Consider the following 16,572-nt stretch of genomic DNA (forward strand, 5'->3'; position numbering starts at 1 on the left):
CCGGAACCGAAAAAAAAAAAAAAAAAAAAAAAAAAAATTAGCTTGTATCTTATATATACTCATATACTTTGGGCAGGAGGGTTATGGGTGGTTTTAATATTCTTTGTACTTCGTATGTTTTCTACTGTAAGTATATGTTATTTTAACCAGAAAACATAATTAATGTTATTTTAATTCTGCTCTCATCACATTTCTATCCCCGCAGTTCTCACTGTGGAAAAATTCTTAGCCAGGCGGGTGGAATGTCCTCCTCTCCCTGATTCTTTCTTCATATGAATGGCTTAATTAACTTGCTACGAAAATTATGCCTCTATATTTATTAGGTAGAATTGCTGCCTAGTCATGAAAGTCGGTGCTATCTAGATAGTCACAAAGGTTCATAGTTTTTATTGGACTAAAGGTAATTAACATTCATTTGTGAACAATAGACCATTGCTTCTCTGATATAGAAAATTTGGGTTCTTATCTAAATGTGTATGCAGGAATGATGTGAAATCTGGCATTTTCTCAGATGGGAAAGGTGAATTTGTGACAGAATATTTTATCTTCAAAAGTGTATTCCTATGTCTTTTAAAAAATAACCCATCAGGGGACAGTGAAACTGTATTATGTTGATGAAGGAATGGTATGCAAGGGGAAAAGAGAGGGGTGGTGATAGATGGAGGAACTGATGGATTTCTATGCACTCATCCTAATTTGTCTCTCAAAGACTAGATTTTAGTTCCTTTAGTCTGTCAAATCTATGTTGCCAAGTATTACATCTCAGTACCTTGACTTCTTTTCAAATCTATAGGCTTATTACCATTTTGTAAACTGCACTTGCAAATAAAGATTTCAAGTGACATGGTGGTTTTGTCACTTTCAAAGTGCTACATGTTTTAGGCAAAATCCTAAGGGAGACTTCCAGTTCTCTCCCATGCTTTGCCTCAGCTCTGTTAGCTGTCTGCAGCTGGTTACCAAGAGGCCTAACTAGGTAACCTTGGCACAGAGATTGTATTTACTTCTCACCAGAAGAGAATACTAAGAAAGGAAGAGGTAAATATTTAATGCTCCTGCCGCTTTCCCAAATGTTCATATGGGAATATTAATGCACCAACTTATATAGACAGTTGAATCTTTGAACTTTTTACTATGAACAAACAGACTTTTAAATCTCTATGTATAAATAGAGAATTCCTTCAGTAAGACCACCAGAGAAACAAAATCTACTTCCAAGCGTACTTGGTGCTTGTCTCTCAACTATAACTCTTATTTTGCTAACTAATTAATTACTTGTCTTTCCGTCTTCTTGAGGCTGCCTGAGCCACTCTCACAGCTTGTGGCCCAGTTTGATTCACACTGCACTCATCCAATGGGAGAGCCTAAGTGATAGTTGCTTCCTTATCACCACTGTGCTAATCACTCTTGGTTGAAAGCCTCCTCTGGGCTTAATTTTCCCCACTCAGAGCTGTCCTCTGGAGTCCTGAACATCTGCAGCTTTCCTTGCTGACCTCCAGCTTTTTCTCTTCTCTTTCCTTTCCTGAGTATGTTTAAACTCATACTGCCAGGCCACGCCTGAGGCACTCACCTCAGCTCTTTCACTTTCCTCACTGAGGCTCCTGCCACACAAGGATGGGGTAGTGAAATGTTAGCCAGTGTTGGACAGACCTTGTTTAACTCTTGACCATTCCATCAACTTTCTGTGTGCCCTTGATGAAGTAGCTTAACCTCTCTGAGCTTGCTTCTCCATCTGAAAACTGAGGGTTATCGAGAAGACTGAGTAACATGACATATCTAAAGTGATGAGCATCTCGTAGGTGCCCAGTCACTAATTGCTCTCTGGCCAAAGGACTGCATTTATTTCCCTACTTGTTTTCTTAAACAGTCCTTCCGCAAACTCCATACAGATCAAAATATAGACCAACAGCATAAAACCAAACGTTTATTTTCCCCAAATAGAATACTTTTCTTCTCTATAGAACATGATCTGGCTTTTTTTTCCCATCAAAGTCTGCTCTTCTTCCAAATGCTTTCTGTTTGTCTTTTAGGACATTAATATTTCTCTCTTAATTACTTTAGAATTTTACTGTTGGAAGTTTTCATGAGCAATGTTTTGCAAACTTGAAATTATCCATTAAGAATATTATAAACTCCATTCAAGTTAGAGGTTTGTGACTATTATTGTCTAGAATTTTACTGAGTTGGTAAGATTGAGATTTTGCTTTAGTGCGGAACTTTGTTATTTTATATCAAAAGGTATGAGTTTCCAGTTGTTGATGCTCATTCATTTGTGTCTTTCCAGGTGCCCAGGAAAAGACAAACTTGGAAGTCATTATTCTAGTCGGCACTGCAGTGATTGCCATGTTCTTCTGGCTACTTCTTGTCATCGTTCTACGGACCGTTAAGCGGGTAACGAAATCATTTCCCTTCCGTCCCTTGCACGTTGGTTTTCATGATTAATGAAAGCTGACTGGGGTTCTTTGAGTTGATTCTTCCCATTGTTATTGGCTCAACAGGCACAATTTTATTTCTATACAATAACCTTCTTACCCACTTGCTTTTGGCTAGACCACTGGGCTTTAATTGATAGAAGCAACAAGAGAAGAAATGGGCTTGGACTGTCTAGTGTAATTAAGATTTAAGAATTAAATTCTGAGCTCATTTGGGGGTCGAGGGGACACTGGGAGCAGAATTATAATAGGACTACTCTCACACGCTATGAGCCATTTAGAAAATGAGACACCAAGAATGGGGCTTCTATAAACAACAATAACAAGCACAGAGAACAACAGCCAGACAACAGGGTGTGTGTGACCGGAAGGAGCAATGCTTTCCAGGCCAGTGGAGGGGAACTGAAGACGGGCTACTTATCCATCGTCATGGATCCAGACGAACTCCCCCTGGATGAGCACTGTGAACGCCTGCCTTATGATGCCAGCAAATGGGAATTCCCCAGAGACCGGCTGAAACTAGGTGTGTTTTCAAGTGATATTAATTTGATATTGGGTTTGCCAGGCCATCTCTTCCTCTTTTAGGCTGGGGACAAATCTAGTCTATTTAAATGTTGGATCCTGGTTCAGAAAATGCATCCCATCTCTTGAATTTGAGTAATCGTCCATTTTAGTCACTTAGAAGTAGGGTCCCTGTATAATCACCCAAAGCAGGACATTTAGAGGGTAAAGAGAGAGGTATTAAATCATTAAGCCAGGACAAGGGGGTCAACTGTACTGTCCACGATAAACTGGGATGTATGGTCACCCTATCAAGTCAGAATCTTTGCCTATCGCTTTGGTGGTGAAATAGTCCAAATCTGTTTTGTTGTTGACTCTAGGTAAGCCTCTTGGCCGTGGTGCCTTTGGGCAAGTGATTGAAGCAGATGCCTTTGGAATTGACAAGACAGCAACCTGCAAGACAGTGGCTGTCAAAATGTTGAAAGGTAAAAGCAAAATTCTATGGTGATGTATCCCTCTATCTGTTTCATCCCATCTTTAAACATGATGAAAGGCTTGTATCAGTGGCTCTGTGGCTAGGTGGGCCCACGAGCCAAACATGCAGCCAGACTATACGATGCCTTTGTACAAACTAGATAAAAATTTCCTCTTTTATAGACTCATGTCGGGGTCCACAGCCTGGCAGGCAAAGTTGGGATGGATCTGAGCTCCCCTACCGCCCCACCTTGCCTGGGAGCCCTTGCACAGATCACAGCTTGTACAACTATATTTAGTAGTCCGGCTATAGGAAAAAAATACCTTGGTTACATCAAAACTGTTTTCTTAGTGTACTATAGTGCATTAGTAAGATAATTACAGACCATCAAGAAACGGAAAAAGAAATTTGATGTAATGAGTAAAAATAGCAGCATGCAAAAACCAGCATGTTCCCTAGAATTGGAATATGGAAAAGATTCTCACATGTAAAAGGCAATACACAAAATAAGAATGGTTGTGCTGGGAAAAAAAGGATTAAGGGGGACATTTTTAAAATGAAAAATTTCATAAACAACTGTCAAGCCTAATCGTAATGGAATTCTGGTCTTGCCGTTTTAATTTCGGGGGGGGGGGGTGACGCGTATAAAGCTCTTTGCTAGAATTCTGATGTGCTTTCATTGATGGAGACAGTGCTACTGACCCTTCGCCAATAGGTCTTGTGCATTTTGAAGGCATCTCTCTCCTTTTGCCTTTTCTCCCTTGTGGCCGAGGAGTATGCACTTTTGAGGTGGCTCATCGGGGCCTGAGGTGTGGACCACGTCTGTGAGTTAGAGGGAAGTGTACCAGTCTGTACAGGATCAAACTCACAGTCTTAGCCTCATCGGCCTCATGTGCCAACTGGCTTTGCCAGCCGGCCCTTGTTAAGTCTCCTGCTCGGCACAGATTGGTGGGAACTCCAGCATAGCCCCTAACGCATGAGCAATACATGGTGTTGCTTCCTTACGAGGGAGCACTGAAATAATCAGGCCCTAAGAAGCATAGTAAACCTGATATGTGAGAATCCAGTTTTGTAAAAGGAGAGAATCTGGGCATGATTTCATTTGCAGATGTATTCTCCACTTTGCAAAAGACCTCACAGTGGCTTCCTTCAAATATCAAACATTCTGGGTGCACTTAAAGAATTCGATTTAGAATTATAAAATATAATTTATGTTTGTCTTTTAATGCAGCTAGCCTGTCAGTTGGGTTACAGTTGTACTACCCCTGGAGGGAAAGTCGCACAGATGCACACCGTGCGGCGTTAATCCTCCTAAGGTAATGCCTCATGTATGATTTCCCTCTTTGTTTATATTTGTAGAAGGAGCAACACACAGCGAACACCGAGCCCTCATGTCTGAACTCAAGATCCTCATTCATATTGGCCACCATCTCAACGTGGTCAATCTTCTTGGTGCCTGTACCAAGCCAGGGGGTGAGTGTCTATAGATGGCTCTGGCTGTGGGATTTTGGCCTATACTTTTCTGCTGGTATTTGAGGAAAACCACCCAACTCCCATGGCCTTGGTTTCCTTAACTTAGGAAACTTTGGCAGATTCCTATATATAAATATATTTCATGGAGGTTTAATGGACACTGTAAATTATTCTAGAACGTGAATTAAAAAATGCTACATCATTATAATACAGTTTGCTACTTATGTAATAGGTGTTCAGAGGAGAAGAGTAAACTTCCCTCCAAATTTGAAAACAAAGGACTTTAAGAGTGGTGCCCCCTAAAATGGAGTCATCTCAGGTGATTGTGTTGAAAAGCAAGTGGGTGGATTTTCATCTGAAATTTTGGTTCATCTTCTGTGGAATTGCCTTTTGGAAAAAGAAAAGTTACAATATAAGGGAATTGCAGCCAGCTGATTTCTATGATCCTGTTTCCAGTGAAAGGGTGTAGCCTCTTCTGTGATATTTTCTAGCTCATTGATATCTTAAACACTTGGTGAGAAACGAGTGAAAATACGAGTACATTTTCTCTTCTTGGTATGCTGTGCTGTCTGCAGGGCCACTCATGGTGATTGTGGAATTCTGCAAGTTTGGAAACCTGTCAACTTACTTAAGGAGCAAGAGAAATGAGTTTGTCCCCTACAAGGTATGTCATTTCCTAACAACTGTGGTCACGCTGTAAAATGGAGAACAACTCAAAGTGGTACAGGTTAAGTTTTTTGGTAAAATTCTGCAAAGAAATTGTGAGGAATCTTTTCATGTTACCTCTTGGCTGTTGTAACTTCCTCTTTTACCTTCTGGAGGACACATACTTCTCATGTTTTATTTTTGTGACTCTGATCTACCGACGCATTATAGATGATGCCAAGGAGGGGAAGGTGGGTGTGATTAAGGGTAGGGAATGACAGGTGGAAGGACAGCTCTGGATTATTCTGTCTCTGCCCTGGCCATATGTGGCCCTATGGAGTGTCAGTCCCAGTGTCAAAAGTGCCCTAATGTTGGAAGTGTGTCTGAGTGAAACTTGTAACAAGGCCCTTATCTCTAAGCTAGAAAAGAGACAGGCTTTATGGAAGAAAATCTATTATGTAGAACGCTTGCCCCAAATTTCAGCCCAGAGATTCCATGATCCTGAAATTGATGTCTCTCATCTTCTTTTAATAGTTAACAATTGTTTCTATAGTTTAACTACATTGGAGAGATTTTCTGGTGTTCAAGGAGTTTGTTCATCTGTTTCGTTATAGACTAAAGGGGCACGATTCCGGCAAGGGAAAGAATACGTTGGGGAAATCACCGTGGATCCTAAACGCCGCTTGGACAGCATCACCAGTAGCCAGAGCTCAGCCAGCTCCGGATTTGTTGAGGAGAAATCCCTCAGTGATGTGGAGGAAGAGGAAGGTACCTGCCATTGCTTCCTCTGCACCGAATGCATGCTCTTGTAGGAACAGATGAGGTGACAGGGTGTTACAATGAATTTTGTCCTGGAAAAATCCAGTATTACCTAATATTTGAAAGAGACCTAAATTTCTAGGAGGCTTTCATTCAGTCTCCCCAAAAGTGAGGGGCGGAAGGTCTAAATAAGCAGCAGGCTACGTGGTGAGGCAGAGCATGGCTAGCCTGAGAAATCTCAGTCCCCCGGGAGGGCTAAGCAGTTGGCAAACAGTCAAACCAACGCTCTCCAAGTCTTGGTTCAACATTTGTCAGCAGGAGAGGCTCAGCGCCATCTTCCGGATGGGCAAAGGAGGCTCTCCGGTGTTTGATCCAGCCTCCCCATTGTCCACAGCGGTTCAGTCCCACCTTGTCTGCTTCACCAGCACAACAGAAGTCCTTCAGTTAATCGTACCCAACCTTCTCCAAGGCAGTGTAGGCATCTGTTGTTTCTACCCCAAGTGGCTTATCAAGTCTTCCATATTTCGTCAGAAGAGTCTTGGTCAATACACTTTTCTTTATCCACTTATGCTTCCAGTGATATTTTAGTGCTCTTTATGAGTGGAGCTGTGTTCCCAGCCTAACTTTCAGGACCTCTTCCAGCTTCAGGATACACTGTATATCTGCTTCCCTCAGAAGGAGCAGAGACAGCTCCGTGGAGGTAGAGATGGGGCTTCCCGACATTTGGATCTTCTTGAGGCATGAGCTTAGAAGAATTCAATCATGAAGTAGTGGAAGAAACCTGCTTCTGTTCCCTTGGACATGAGGCCACAGAGAGAACTTAAAACTGACTTCTTTCCCATAGAAGCCAAGCAGGCAGTGTGAGGCTAGAACTTGGTCTAGAAAAGCGTGGGGAGGTTGTCTGGACCTCACATAACTGGGTGCACACTGAGTGGAGCCACTTCTGCCCCGTCCTCTCTCTCACAAAATGGTGGCCAGAGAGCTGGAAACCCAAGGGCTTGAGGGAGTCAGTGGGAGTAGAGGGGTCATTGGCCCAGAATTTTGCCTCCATTTCTTCATCTGGAAAATGAAAGAGTTTCACTCATTATTCATGGAGAGCCCTCCAGCCCTGAACATAGAAAGTCACTGAGAAAAAGTTTCGTAGTCTTTTTAATACTTACAAGGTTATTATTACAACTGAGTTTTCATTTGCTCTGGTATTTGTCTTCAGGAAATAAGCCATGTCTTGTCTTATCTGACCAAAGTTAAGAGATCACGTTGAAAAAAAAAAAAAAGAGATCACGTTGAAGTGCTCATTAACGTCTTAGTGTTTCTTTGTACTAGTTGCCCAGAAGCAAATACCACAAATTTACGTAAATTCATCTTCCTCTCGATGTTCCTGTCTTCTCTCATTCATATCCTTGAAGGAAAGAGCATCCTCACAGGCCAGATTTAATGTGTTTACAGCCCTTTCTCAGTTTAAAAGTGAGAGAAGTAAATATATTTCTGGTATTTTTAGTTAGCCATTGTAGATTGTGGTTTGACCTTTGGCCTTTGTCCCAGGACAAAGCCTGGAGAGAAAAGATTCAATGACCCTGGATATTGTTGTTTTATTTTTAGAGTTCTTGATATGAAAACTATTGTTTATCCCTCTGGGTATATGAAAAAAACACAACACTTTAAACAGCAAATTTGTAAAAGCCTGCTTTTACCCCCCTGTTATCTATGCCAGTTTTTCCTCCATTTTGCCTCCTGGATTTGTTCGTCCAATTTGGCTAAAATGGAAAAACCAATATTTTTGCTAAGGGGTATGATGAAGGCTAATAATATACCAGGATTCAGCATACTTACAGAAGATAGAAGCATTTTCTGTCTGCTTCTATTTCCTGAAATTTAACTCCCAATTTTTAAAATGAAGATTGCTCTATCAAACTTACAAACAGTTTCTGGCCGAAATACCAATCTCTGTCCTACTGCATCTTCTGACAGTTTCTGAAGATGTGTACAAGAACTTCCTGACCTTGGAGCATCTCATCTGTTACAGCTTCCAAGTGGCTAAGGGCATGGAGTTTTTGGCATCACGGAAGGTGAGACAAAGTATCTCTTCACATCACAGATTTGCAAATGAGGTGTCCAGTGCCAGCCATTGGTGTTTGTTTGGGACTGTAATTCATTCACCACTGCTGGAGCACTGTTAAGAGAGCTCTACTGGGGAGGGCCCATTTCTGCTCATTAAAGTGGTATTAGGAGTTCATGAAATTAATTCATGTGATAAATACCTACTAAATGCAGGCAGTCTTCTGAGCGCTAAGGACACTGTGTGAGCAAATAGGCAAAACTCTCCACCTTCATAGAGATTATGTTCTAGTGGGTGGAACAAACAATATAAACAAGTAAAATGCCTGGTAGGCTAGATGGGAGTAAGTACTGTGGAGAAAAATCACCAGGAAAGAGTTATAGAGTATACAGGAGCGTTATGTTCCTGTGGACATATGCCTCTGTGTTTGTGTACATTGATTTTAAACCAAGGGGACACGGAAGGCTTTAGGGGAATGTGCATTTGAGTAATGGCCTAGAAGAGGTGAGGGGCTGAGCCTTGCAAATATCTTGGCACAAGTCTGTTTTTCATTTCTTTGATATTCATCACCATCCATCAAAAAGTATTTGGTAGTAGCATAATTAGAAACCAGGAAGGACAGGCTTTAGATGAGAGCCATTGAAAGAGCTAAAATTAGAAAAGTAGGCCAAACAAAGGCTGAGGTGGATACGTGACAAGTTACAAACATTCCAAAGGTTGTAAACACTGTGGAGGCACCCCTCGGAAAGGGTAAAATGGATGGTTTTACATTAAACAAGAAAAATTCAGATTAAGTTTCAGGAAAAATTATCAGTTGACAGAATGCAGTTGCTGCAGCCTACCTGTGGGAGAAAGACTTAAAGTTTTTACTTTGTGTTTTTTTCCTAAATTAGAGTGAAATCCCTCACCCATGCCTTTTTCTGGAGTTTAAAGCTTGTCACCGCTTTCGGGGCCTCAGGATCTCCGAGGTTTCTGCCCAAGAGCTCTTGTCTTCTCTCTTCCAAGGAAAAGGGAGAGAAGTGGGATCTTAGAGGATTTTTCCAAAGAGAAAGGCCCTTTGCCCTTCTTGAAGATTCTGATTTTATTTTATTATTTTTTAAAGGCCAGAGCCTGCCATTTAGTCAGGGTTCCTTTGATGGGGAAGGGAATGAGGGGTGGAGGGGGAATCCTTTTACTTCCCTTGCATCTACCAGCTGAATTTCTTGAATACCACCTGGTTGCTTAAAAAAGGAAGCTCTTCGGTTCGGGGCAAAGTAGGAAGGACTGTGTTTTTTGGAGTCTCCTGTCTTGATCAATCAAGCCAGACAATGTGCTTTAAAAAAAAAATTTTTTTAATAGAATTTTTAAAGGTTACACTCCATTTGCAGTTATTACAAAATATTGGCTATATTTCCTGTGTCGTACAGTACATCCTTGTGCCTCGTTCAGAGGAAAGTGCTCTACAGATGTGAGGTGTAAGGGGTCCGTAATGCCTGGCTCACACATCACTCCTCCACTGACATAAGAATTCTCATCTAAGCCTTTCATTCATTTCTCAATGTTCCCTGAGACTCTTGTTCTCTTATAAATCTGTCAGGTGGAGTTAAAGCTGCTTAGGGTAGGAAGTTACATGAAGGTAGGGGGATGCAGAGAAGAGAGAAACTGAGGAACAGAAAAGAATAGAAGGAAAGCCAAGGAGAATTCGCTTTTCCTTTTTCGTGTACCAGAGAATCCCCTTGACTAGTGAGAGGCTGAGAGTGCTTTCACAGACCTCCACGATAAGCCAGCGCTTTGAAAGCAGGGTGAGCCCCACTGGGAATTGTTTCTCAGAGCTTGTCCAGCTTCGGTTACGTATGGAATAGAGAAACCAACAAAGGGCACCAAACCAAGGAGAGCCCCTTGTTTCTGATTTCCGTGCATTCATTCAAAATAAACCCCATTCTAGGGCCTCCTTAGAATAACACGTTTTAACTGTATATGGTGCCAGGCAAAAGGGATGTGTGGATGTGACCAGAAACACATTCTTAATTGTGTCCAAGAGAAGTCTATTTATGACTCCATCAGCATGCTATAACATAACTATTTAATTCCAGAGTCTGGGGCTGTTTATGGAATAAGCAGATGTGTGCCTCAATGAAACTTACAGACTTTTTTCCGGAAGAGTTGATAAAAGATGTTTAACCCAGTGCTTGTTAATCAGTTGGTTTTCTGATGTGGGTTTTTTTTTTTTTTTCTTTTTTTTTTAAAGCATGAGGTCACAACAGATGTGGAAGAGATCAGTTATGTTGAGTCCTAATGCACACGATTCTTTTTGCAGTGTATCCACAGGGACCTGGCAGCGAGAAACATCCTCTTGTCGGAGAAGAATGTGGTTAAAATCTGTGACTTTGGCTTGGCCCGGGATATTTATAAAGACCCAGATTATGTCAGAAAAGGAGATGTAAGTTTCAGAGATGCACCCAGTGATCTGTTAAGTTGCAGAATTCAAACTCCTCTCAGCAAGCCTCAGGACCTGTGTCCAGGGACAATGGAAGCTTTTCCTTCAGATATTTGATAAGTAGGGTTCTCATTCCTTGTCTTCTACCCCTGTAGGCTCGCCTCCCTTTGAAATGGATGGCCCCGGAAACAATTTTTGACAGGGTGTACACAATTCAGAGTGACGTGTGGTCTTTTGGTGTCCTGCTCTGGGAAATATTTTCCTTAGGTACGTCCCTTCTCTTTGTCTCTCCATCCATACTCCAAATAAAATGATAAAAGTCAGTGACCCCAGTGCACCTTTCCCTCTCCTGTATTCCACCTTTATCGGATGAAACTTACTTGGAAGCTTTGGGTTGTAAAACCTAAAAAAGCAAAGAAAGGAAGAAAGGAACAAAAGATATATATGTGAAGAAGGTGTTGAAGAATCAGGCTCAGGGCTTTCTGCAAGAGAAAATCAAATCAATAAGGCACCATTCCTCAGGACAGGAATAAAGACGCTGACGTAGAGTGGACTTGAGGACACGGGGAGGGGGAAGGGTGAGCTGGGACGAAGTGAGAGAGTGGCATGCACATATATACACTACCAAATGTAAAATAGATAGCTAGTGGGAAGCAGCCGCACAGCACAGGGAGATCAGCTCGGTGCTTTGTGACCACCTAGAGGGATGGGATAGGGAGGGTGGGAGGGAGGGGCAAGAGGGAGGAGATATGGAAACATATGTATATGTATAGCTGATTCACTTTGTTATACAGCAGAAACTAACACAACATTGTAAAGCAATTATACTCCAATAAAGATGTTAAAAAGAAATAACAATGCCCCATTCCTGTTTTATTCTAGGTGCTTCTCCATATCCTGGAGTAAAGATTGATGAGGAATTTTGTAGGAGATTGAAAGAAGGAACTAGAATGAGAGCTCCTGATTATACCACACCCGAAATGTAAGACTTTACAAGCATTTCTCTATCCTCCTTTGCTCACAAAAATTCTCCCTGCCTAGAAGACTTTCCATTATAGGTACCTCCTTCATGGCCCAGTTTGTACTTCTCCCTTGAAGTCTTACTTGATAATCTTAAGCACAGAGTCATCCTTCTTGAAATGACAGCACTTTATCTATACCAACCAGTCAGGTTTTTTTTTTGTTTTTTTTTTTGTTTTTGCGGTACGCAGGCCTCTCACTGTTGTGGCCTCTCCCGTTGCGGAGCACAGGCTCCGGACGCACAGGCTCAGCGGCCATGGCTCACGGGCCCAGCCGCTCCGCGGCATGTGGGATCTTCCCGGACCGGGACAAGAACCCGTGTCCCCTGCATCGGCAGGCGGACGCTCAACCACTGCGCCACCAGGGAAGCCCTAACAGTCAGTTTTTACTAGATGTTGATTTATGATGTTTCCTTTTCGATACACACTTGATGCTCCAAGTGTAGGGTTCTGTGTTTTACGTAGTTCCGTATCCCTCTTTAGCATCTTGGCTCATGGTGGACTCTTTATAAATATTTACTCATTCAAGTGCTTATTGTCAGCATCAGATCAGGAGGAAAGAGGCAGTTAATGACGTCAGTGTTTTGCTTCTCTAGGTACCAGACCATGCTTGACTGCTGGCATGGGGAGCCCAATCAGAGACCCACGTTTTCAGAGCTGGTGGAACATTTGGGAAATCTGTTACAAGCGAATGCTCAGCAGGTTTGTGACCTCCATCCAAGAAGCTTCTACAGAGAGTACTTAGGTGTCCAGGGCTCGTCTGCTGCCTAGACCTTCTCATGGCCACCATACTGTCCTCTCAGCCACTGAATCCAAGGAGCCATATTCTTCCAGATCTGAGCAGTAATGCTTTTCTAAAAGTCATAATTACCTTTTTGACAGATGAGATCCTAATTCATAACCTGGGAGCTGATCACTTTTATTTTTACTGATGTATATTGTGGTGTCTTCAGAGGCTCTTAGAAAGTAAAAAAGCAAACAAACAACAAACAAAACTAAAAAACAAAAAAAACCCAAAACCTAGTTGATCAAGTGAATATCAACAGTGGACAGAATTTCAAGGAATTTTAAATACATTCTTCAAGCAAAAACACATCTGAACCCTGCAAAATTGATGGGTTTTTTTTCCCTCTGTAAAATCCCAGGCCCTTATAACTTCCATTGGAGGATTTTAGACTTGTAGCCTTTACTGTTAGAAAGTTACTTAATCTCCAGTCAACACCTCTTACTACAGTGAATGGAAGTCAATTTCCTCCTGCTTTTCTTTTGAACAGGTGGTGGACAATGGGTCAAATCTATTTTTATCGATAAACCTTCCAAACATTTAGAGGTATCAAATTGCCCTTTATTTCTGTATCAAATTGCCCTTTATTTCTTTCTCTTGATGAAATAATGTTAAGTTCTGCAACCTTTTCTCAGTAGACCCATTTTCCTGAACATTTACTGCTTTTCTTTAGACTGTCATCAGTTTTTCCATTGCCTTGAAGCATAGGCACTAAAATTGGATGACATGCCCTTTAAAGGACCCAGCTCGTGTAGATAGGACTATGTGAAGAAACGATTTCTCAGCTCTGTGGAGCTCTGCCTGTTCTGTTGTTCCATCTGTAACCACAACCCGTTTTGTCTTCATTGTAGCCATAGTGCTCTGTGGTCCCCTTACTCATCTTGTTTTTTGTTAGATCCTTTAATATACTTTCATGTACACATCGCTTTTGAGTGCCCTTTTGTTTTTGACAAGCCATTTTTAAAGTTGTCTTAAAGTTTTACGTTCAGATATGAAAGCCACATTCCCCATAAACAAGAAGCCCCAGTGGCCTTTGTTTTTCATAGAAAGGCTCTTGAAGGACTGAAGCCATAACAATAGCACTCTGTGTTTATTGTTTCAGGATGGCAAAGACTACATTGTTCTTCCCATATCAGAGACTTTGAGCATGGAAGAGGATTCGGGACTCTCTCTGCCTACCTCACCTGTTTCCTGTATGGAGGAAGAGGAAGTGTGTGACCCCAAATTCCATTATGACAACACAGCAGGAATCAGGTACGGTCTAAGGTCAACATCCCCTGGGGGAGGGAGCTTCAAGGTCATCTTAGGGAAGGGGATGGAGGAAGGACATCGTATAAAGTTGCTGCATTTCACTTGCACATTCACCCTTTGCCCTGAGAGGTCCTCCTTGAAGAGCGCCTGGGTAGGTGAGTCTCTTTCCATCTGTGGTCCACATTGCTGCCTAAGCTCTTCATTTCAGAATTCTAAGCCCTGCAGCTGCAAATAGCTGGAATGCCACAGTTTGTTAATCTCCAGAAAAAGAGACCAATTTTACAAAGACATCTGTATTTAAATTATCCCCATGTACTCTTTTATTAATGTGAGTTATATGGCTTAGGAAAGATTCAGGAAGGAAGAGTTCTATGCATTTATGAAAACAGACCTTTGCCTCTCTGGCTGGGATACAGTGTGCCATGGGGACGCGTCCTGAGTTTGACTGGGCAGCACAACTTCAGAAGCCCGTCCCAAGTCTGATTTTCAGCATTTTATTTGCATAATGGGACTTCTGGGCTTATTTAAAACACATGCACTGCCGTATTTTCCTGATTTGTAGAGGGTCCTAAAGGCAGCTTTCTTTTTGTTCCCTCCCAGCACCTGTGCATAAGGAAAGAGTTGGTATGGTTTCTACAATATGATATTAAAATTGCCTTTTACTAAGCCTGGGACTGCTTCACTTTGCTTTGTCTTGGGTGTTTTCCTCCTGTAACCAGACCCCTGGCTGCATGAGCCCAGCCTGCCCCCTTGAGTGTGCTGTGGCAGCAGGGGGGACCACGGAGTGCTAGCCTTTGGCCGGGTTGCCAGATGGCAGGTGGGGAGTCACACAGGACAGTTTGCCCCGTGGACTCGCACAGGGAGGGCAGCAGGAACGCTGCCGTGGGAGAGAAGAAAGCTCAGAGTGGGAAGAAGCCAACTCGTAAGCTGTCCATTCCATTTGTGTCAAGAACTTTCAGCATTTTTCAAAGAACTTTTTCTTACCAGATTTTGCCAGAGTTAGGCAAGGTAGATACTATTATCTTTTGATGTAGATGTTGAACGTGAGTGTCAGAGCAGTTACCTGGGGAGAATACAATATTGTGGTTAAAGATCCAGATTTTAGAGTCACATGGAACTGGGTTGGATTCCCAAGTCTGCCCTTCGCAGCTGTGACCTGGGGCAAATTTTCACCGTGACCCAGGCAAGGACACTGGTGTTGTACAAAAATGATGACTTTGAGAATTACATGGTATAATGAGTTTCTAAGTGCCTGGCACCTAGAGAACACTCAATAAATGATAGCAATTAAGTGAGCTGCTTAAAATCACATGGGATGAATCCAGTTCCTCTGATATCTAACTCAGGGCTGTTTTCTCCCATACCAAGGAGGGGGCCTCAAAGAGAAAGAGGAATGAAATGAAAACCTATAGTTCCACCCCAACGTTTAAAAAGCCCTAGTTCGGGCTTCCCTGGTGGCGCAGTGGTTGAGAGTCTGCCTGCCGATGCAGGGGACACGGGTTCGTGCCCCGGTCCGGGAGAATCCCACATGCCGCGGAGTGGCTGGGCCCGTGAGCCATGGCCGCTGAGCCTGCGCGTCCGGAGCCTGTGCTCCGCAACAGGAGAGGCCACGGCGGTGAGAGGCCCGCGTACCGCAAAAAAAAAAAAAGTCCTCGTTCAAGTTCAGCTGGCCTTCTGGTGTGGTAATTATTCCCGAAACACTGTTGCCTTCTGTGTTATCAGAAAGCCATCTGATGGTGAGCTGTGTTCCTTGGGTTCTTCCGTGACCAGGTGGGGCGAGGACCCAAGCCGGCAGCCTCTTGGCTTACTCAGGCGCTTTGCGTGTGGTGCCGAGAGTCAATGAAGTCACATATGTGTAAGGGAAGTGCCAAATGCGATGCTGGATCTGAAACAGGGCTGCCAACGTGTATCCCCAGAGGCGTGGACAAATGTGACACCACACTCCCAACACAGGCCTGGCTCCTATTTTCTGTCTGTGATTTTTGAATTGGTCTTTCCAGTCCAGTTTCCCTTTTATCCAGCCGTAATTTGAAAACTAAAATGGAAATTGGAATCTTTTGTCTGCATCCCCACTCGACCCCCTCCACCTTTTTGCCTTTACTAAAACTAAGGCACCACGCTCACATTTTAATCGTCTGGGTTAAAGGAGAGGCAGAATCGAGGTATCTGCACACAGCACATTTCAGTTGGATGCTCTCTCGTGTTCTGCTTCCCTGGGGAAGAGGAAGTGAGGCTGGGGTGCCTCTCAAGGGACTTGTGCCCTTATCTTCCACGTTGCCAGTCAAGGAGAAGAGCCAAGGAGTCTTTCTCACTTGCTTCTTCATAATTTTCAATTTCATTGCATTATGAATAGAGCTGGACAGAGACATCCCCGTGGGAGCCAACCTCCTGATTTTTTGCCCCTTTAAACTATTTTTTAAATATTTGTTCAGCATTTATTTAGAGAAGGGGCTGAGAGATATGTGGGGGAAGGGTGAGGAGGAAGGACCACTAGTGTCTAGACTTAGGTTTGTCTCTAACTTCCCCTGTGGATCAGCTCTGGCCCCAAGTCTGCATGCTTCCTGCAAGAAAACACATCTTAATTGGACTCATCGTTCTTGGAGGACAGTTTGGGGACCATCTGCGGTTGCTCCACCAATTCCCCTGGGAGTTTCGTCTCCCACTCCAAGCAGCTTATCAAAGATTTCTTTTCAATTCTCTCCCAGGGAGAGGTTCTGGCACATAGCTTCTTTTTTTTTTTTTTTTTTTGCAGTACGCGGGACTC

At 42.8% G+C, this 16,572-nt stretch overlaps 1 protein-coding gene across 4 annotated transcripts in view; it reads left to right on the plus strand.

Moving 5' to 3' along the window:
* The window catches only part of KDR (kinase insert domain receptor), a 45,585-nt gene that overhangs the window by 22,498 nt on the left and 6,515 nt on the right, over positions 1–16,572 (plus strand). For all 4 annotated transcript variants that reach the window (XM_024746712.1, XM_024746715.1, XM_024746713.1 and 1 more), the window contains exons 16-27: positions 2,282–2,388; positions 2,817–2,952; positions 3,311–3,415; positions 4,765–4,878; positions 5,454–5,542; positions 6,138–6,291; positions 8,251–8,348; positions 10,635–10,757; positions 10,910–11,021; positions 11,637–11,736; positions 12,370–12,475; positions 13,660–13,811. In XM_024746712.1, coding sequence (XP_024602480.1) covers positions 2,282–2,388; positions 2,817–2,952; positions 3,311–3,415; positions 4,765–4,878; positions 5,454–5,542; positions 6,138–6,291; positions 8,251–8,348; positions 10,635–10,757; positions 10,910–11,021; positions 11,637–11,736; positions 12,370–12,475; positions 13,660–13,811 — 1,396 coding nt within the window. The remainder of the gene's footprint in view (positions 1–2,281; positions 2,389–2,816; positions 2,953–3,310; positions 3,416–4,764; positions 4,879–5,453; positions 5,543–6,137; positions 6,292–8,250; positions 8,349–10,634; positions 10,758–10,909; positions 11,022–11,636; positions 11,737–12,369; positions 12,476–13,659; positions 13,812–16,572) is intronic.

Source organism: Neophocaena asiaeorientalis, unplaced genomic scaffold (assembly GCF_003031525.2).
Source record: "Neophocaena asiaeorientalis asiaeorientalis breed wild unplaced genomic scaffold, Neophocaena_asiaeorientalis_V1.1 scaffold19, whole genome shotgun sequence".
NCBI classification, from domain to species: Eukaryota; Metazoa; Chordata; class Mammalia; order Artiodactyla; family Phocoenidae; genus Neophocaena; species Neophocaena asiaeorientalis.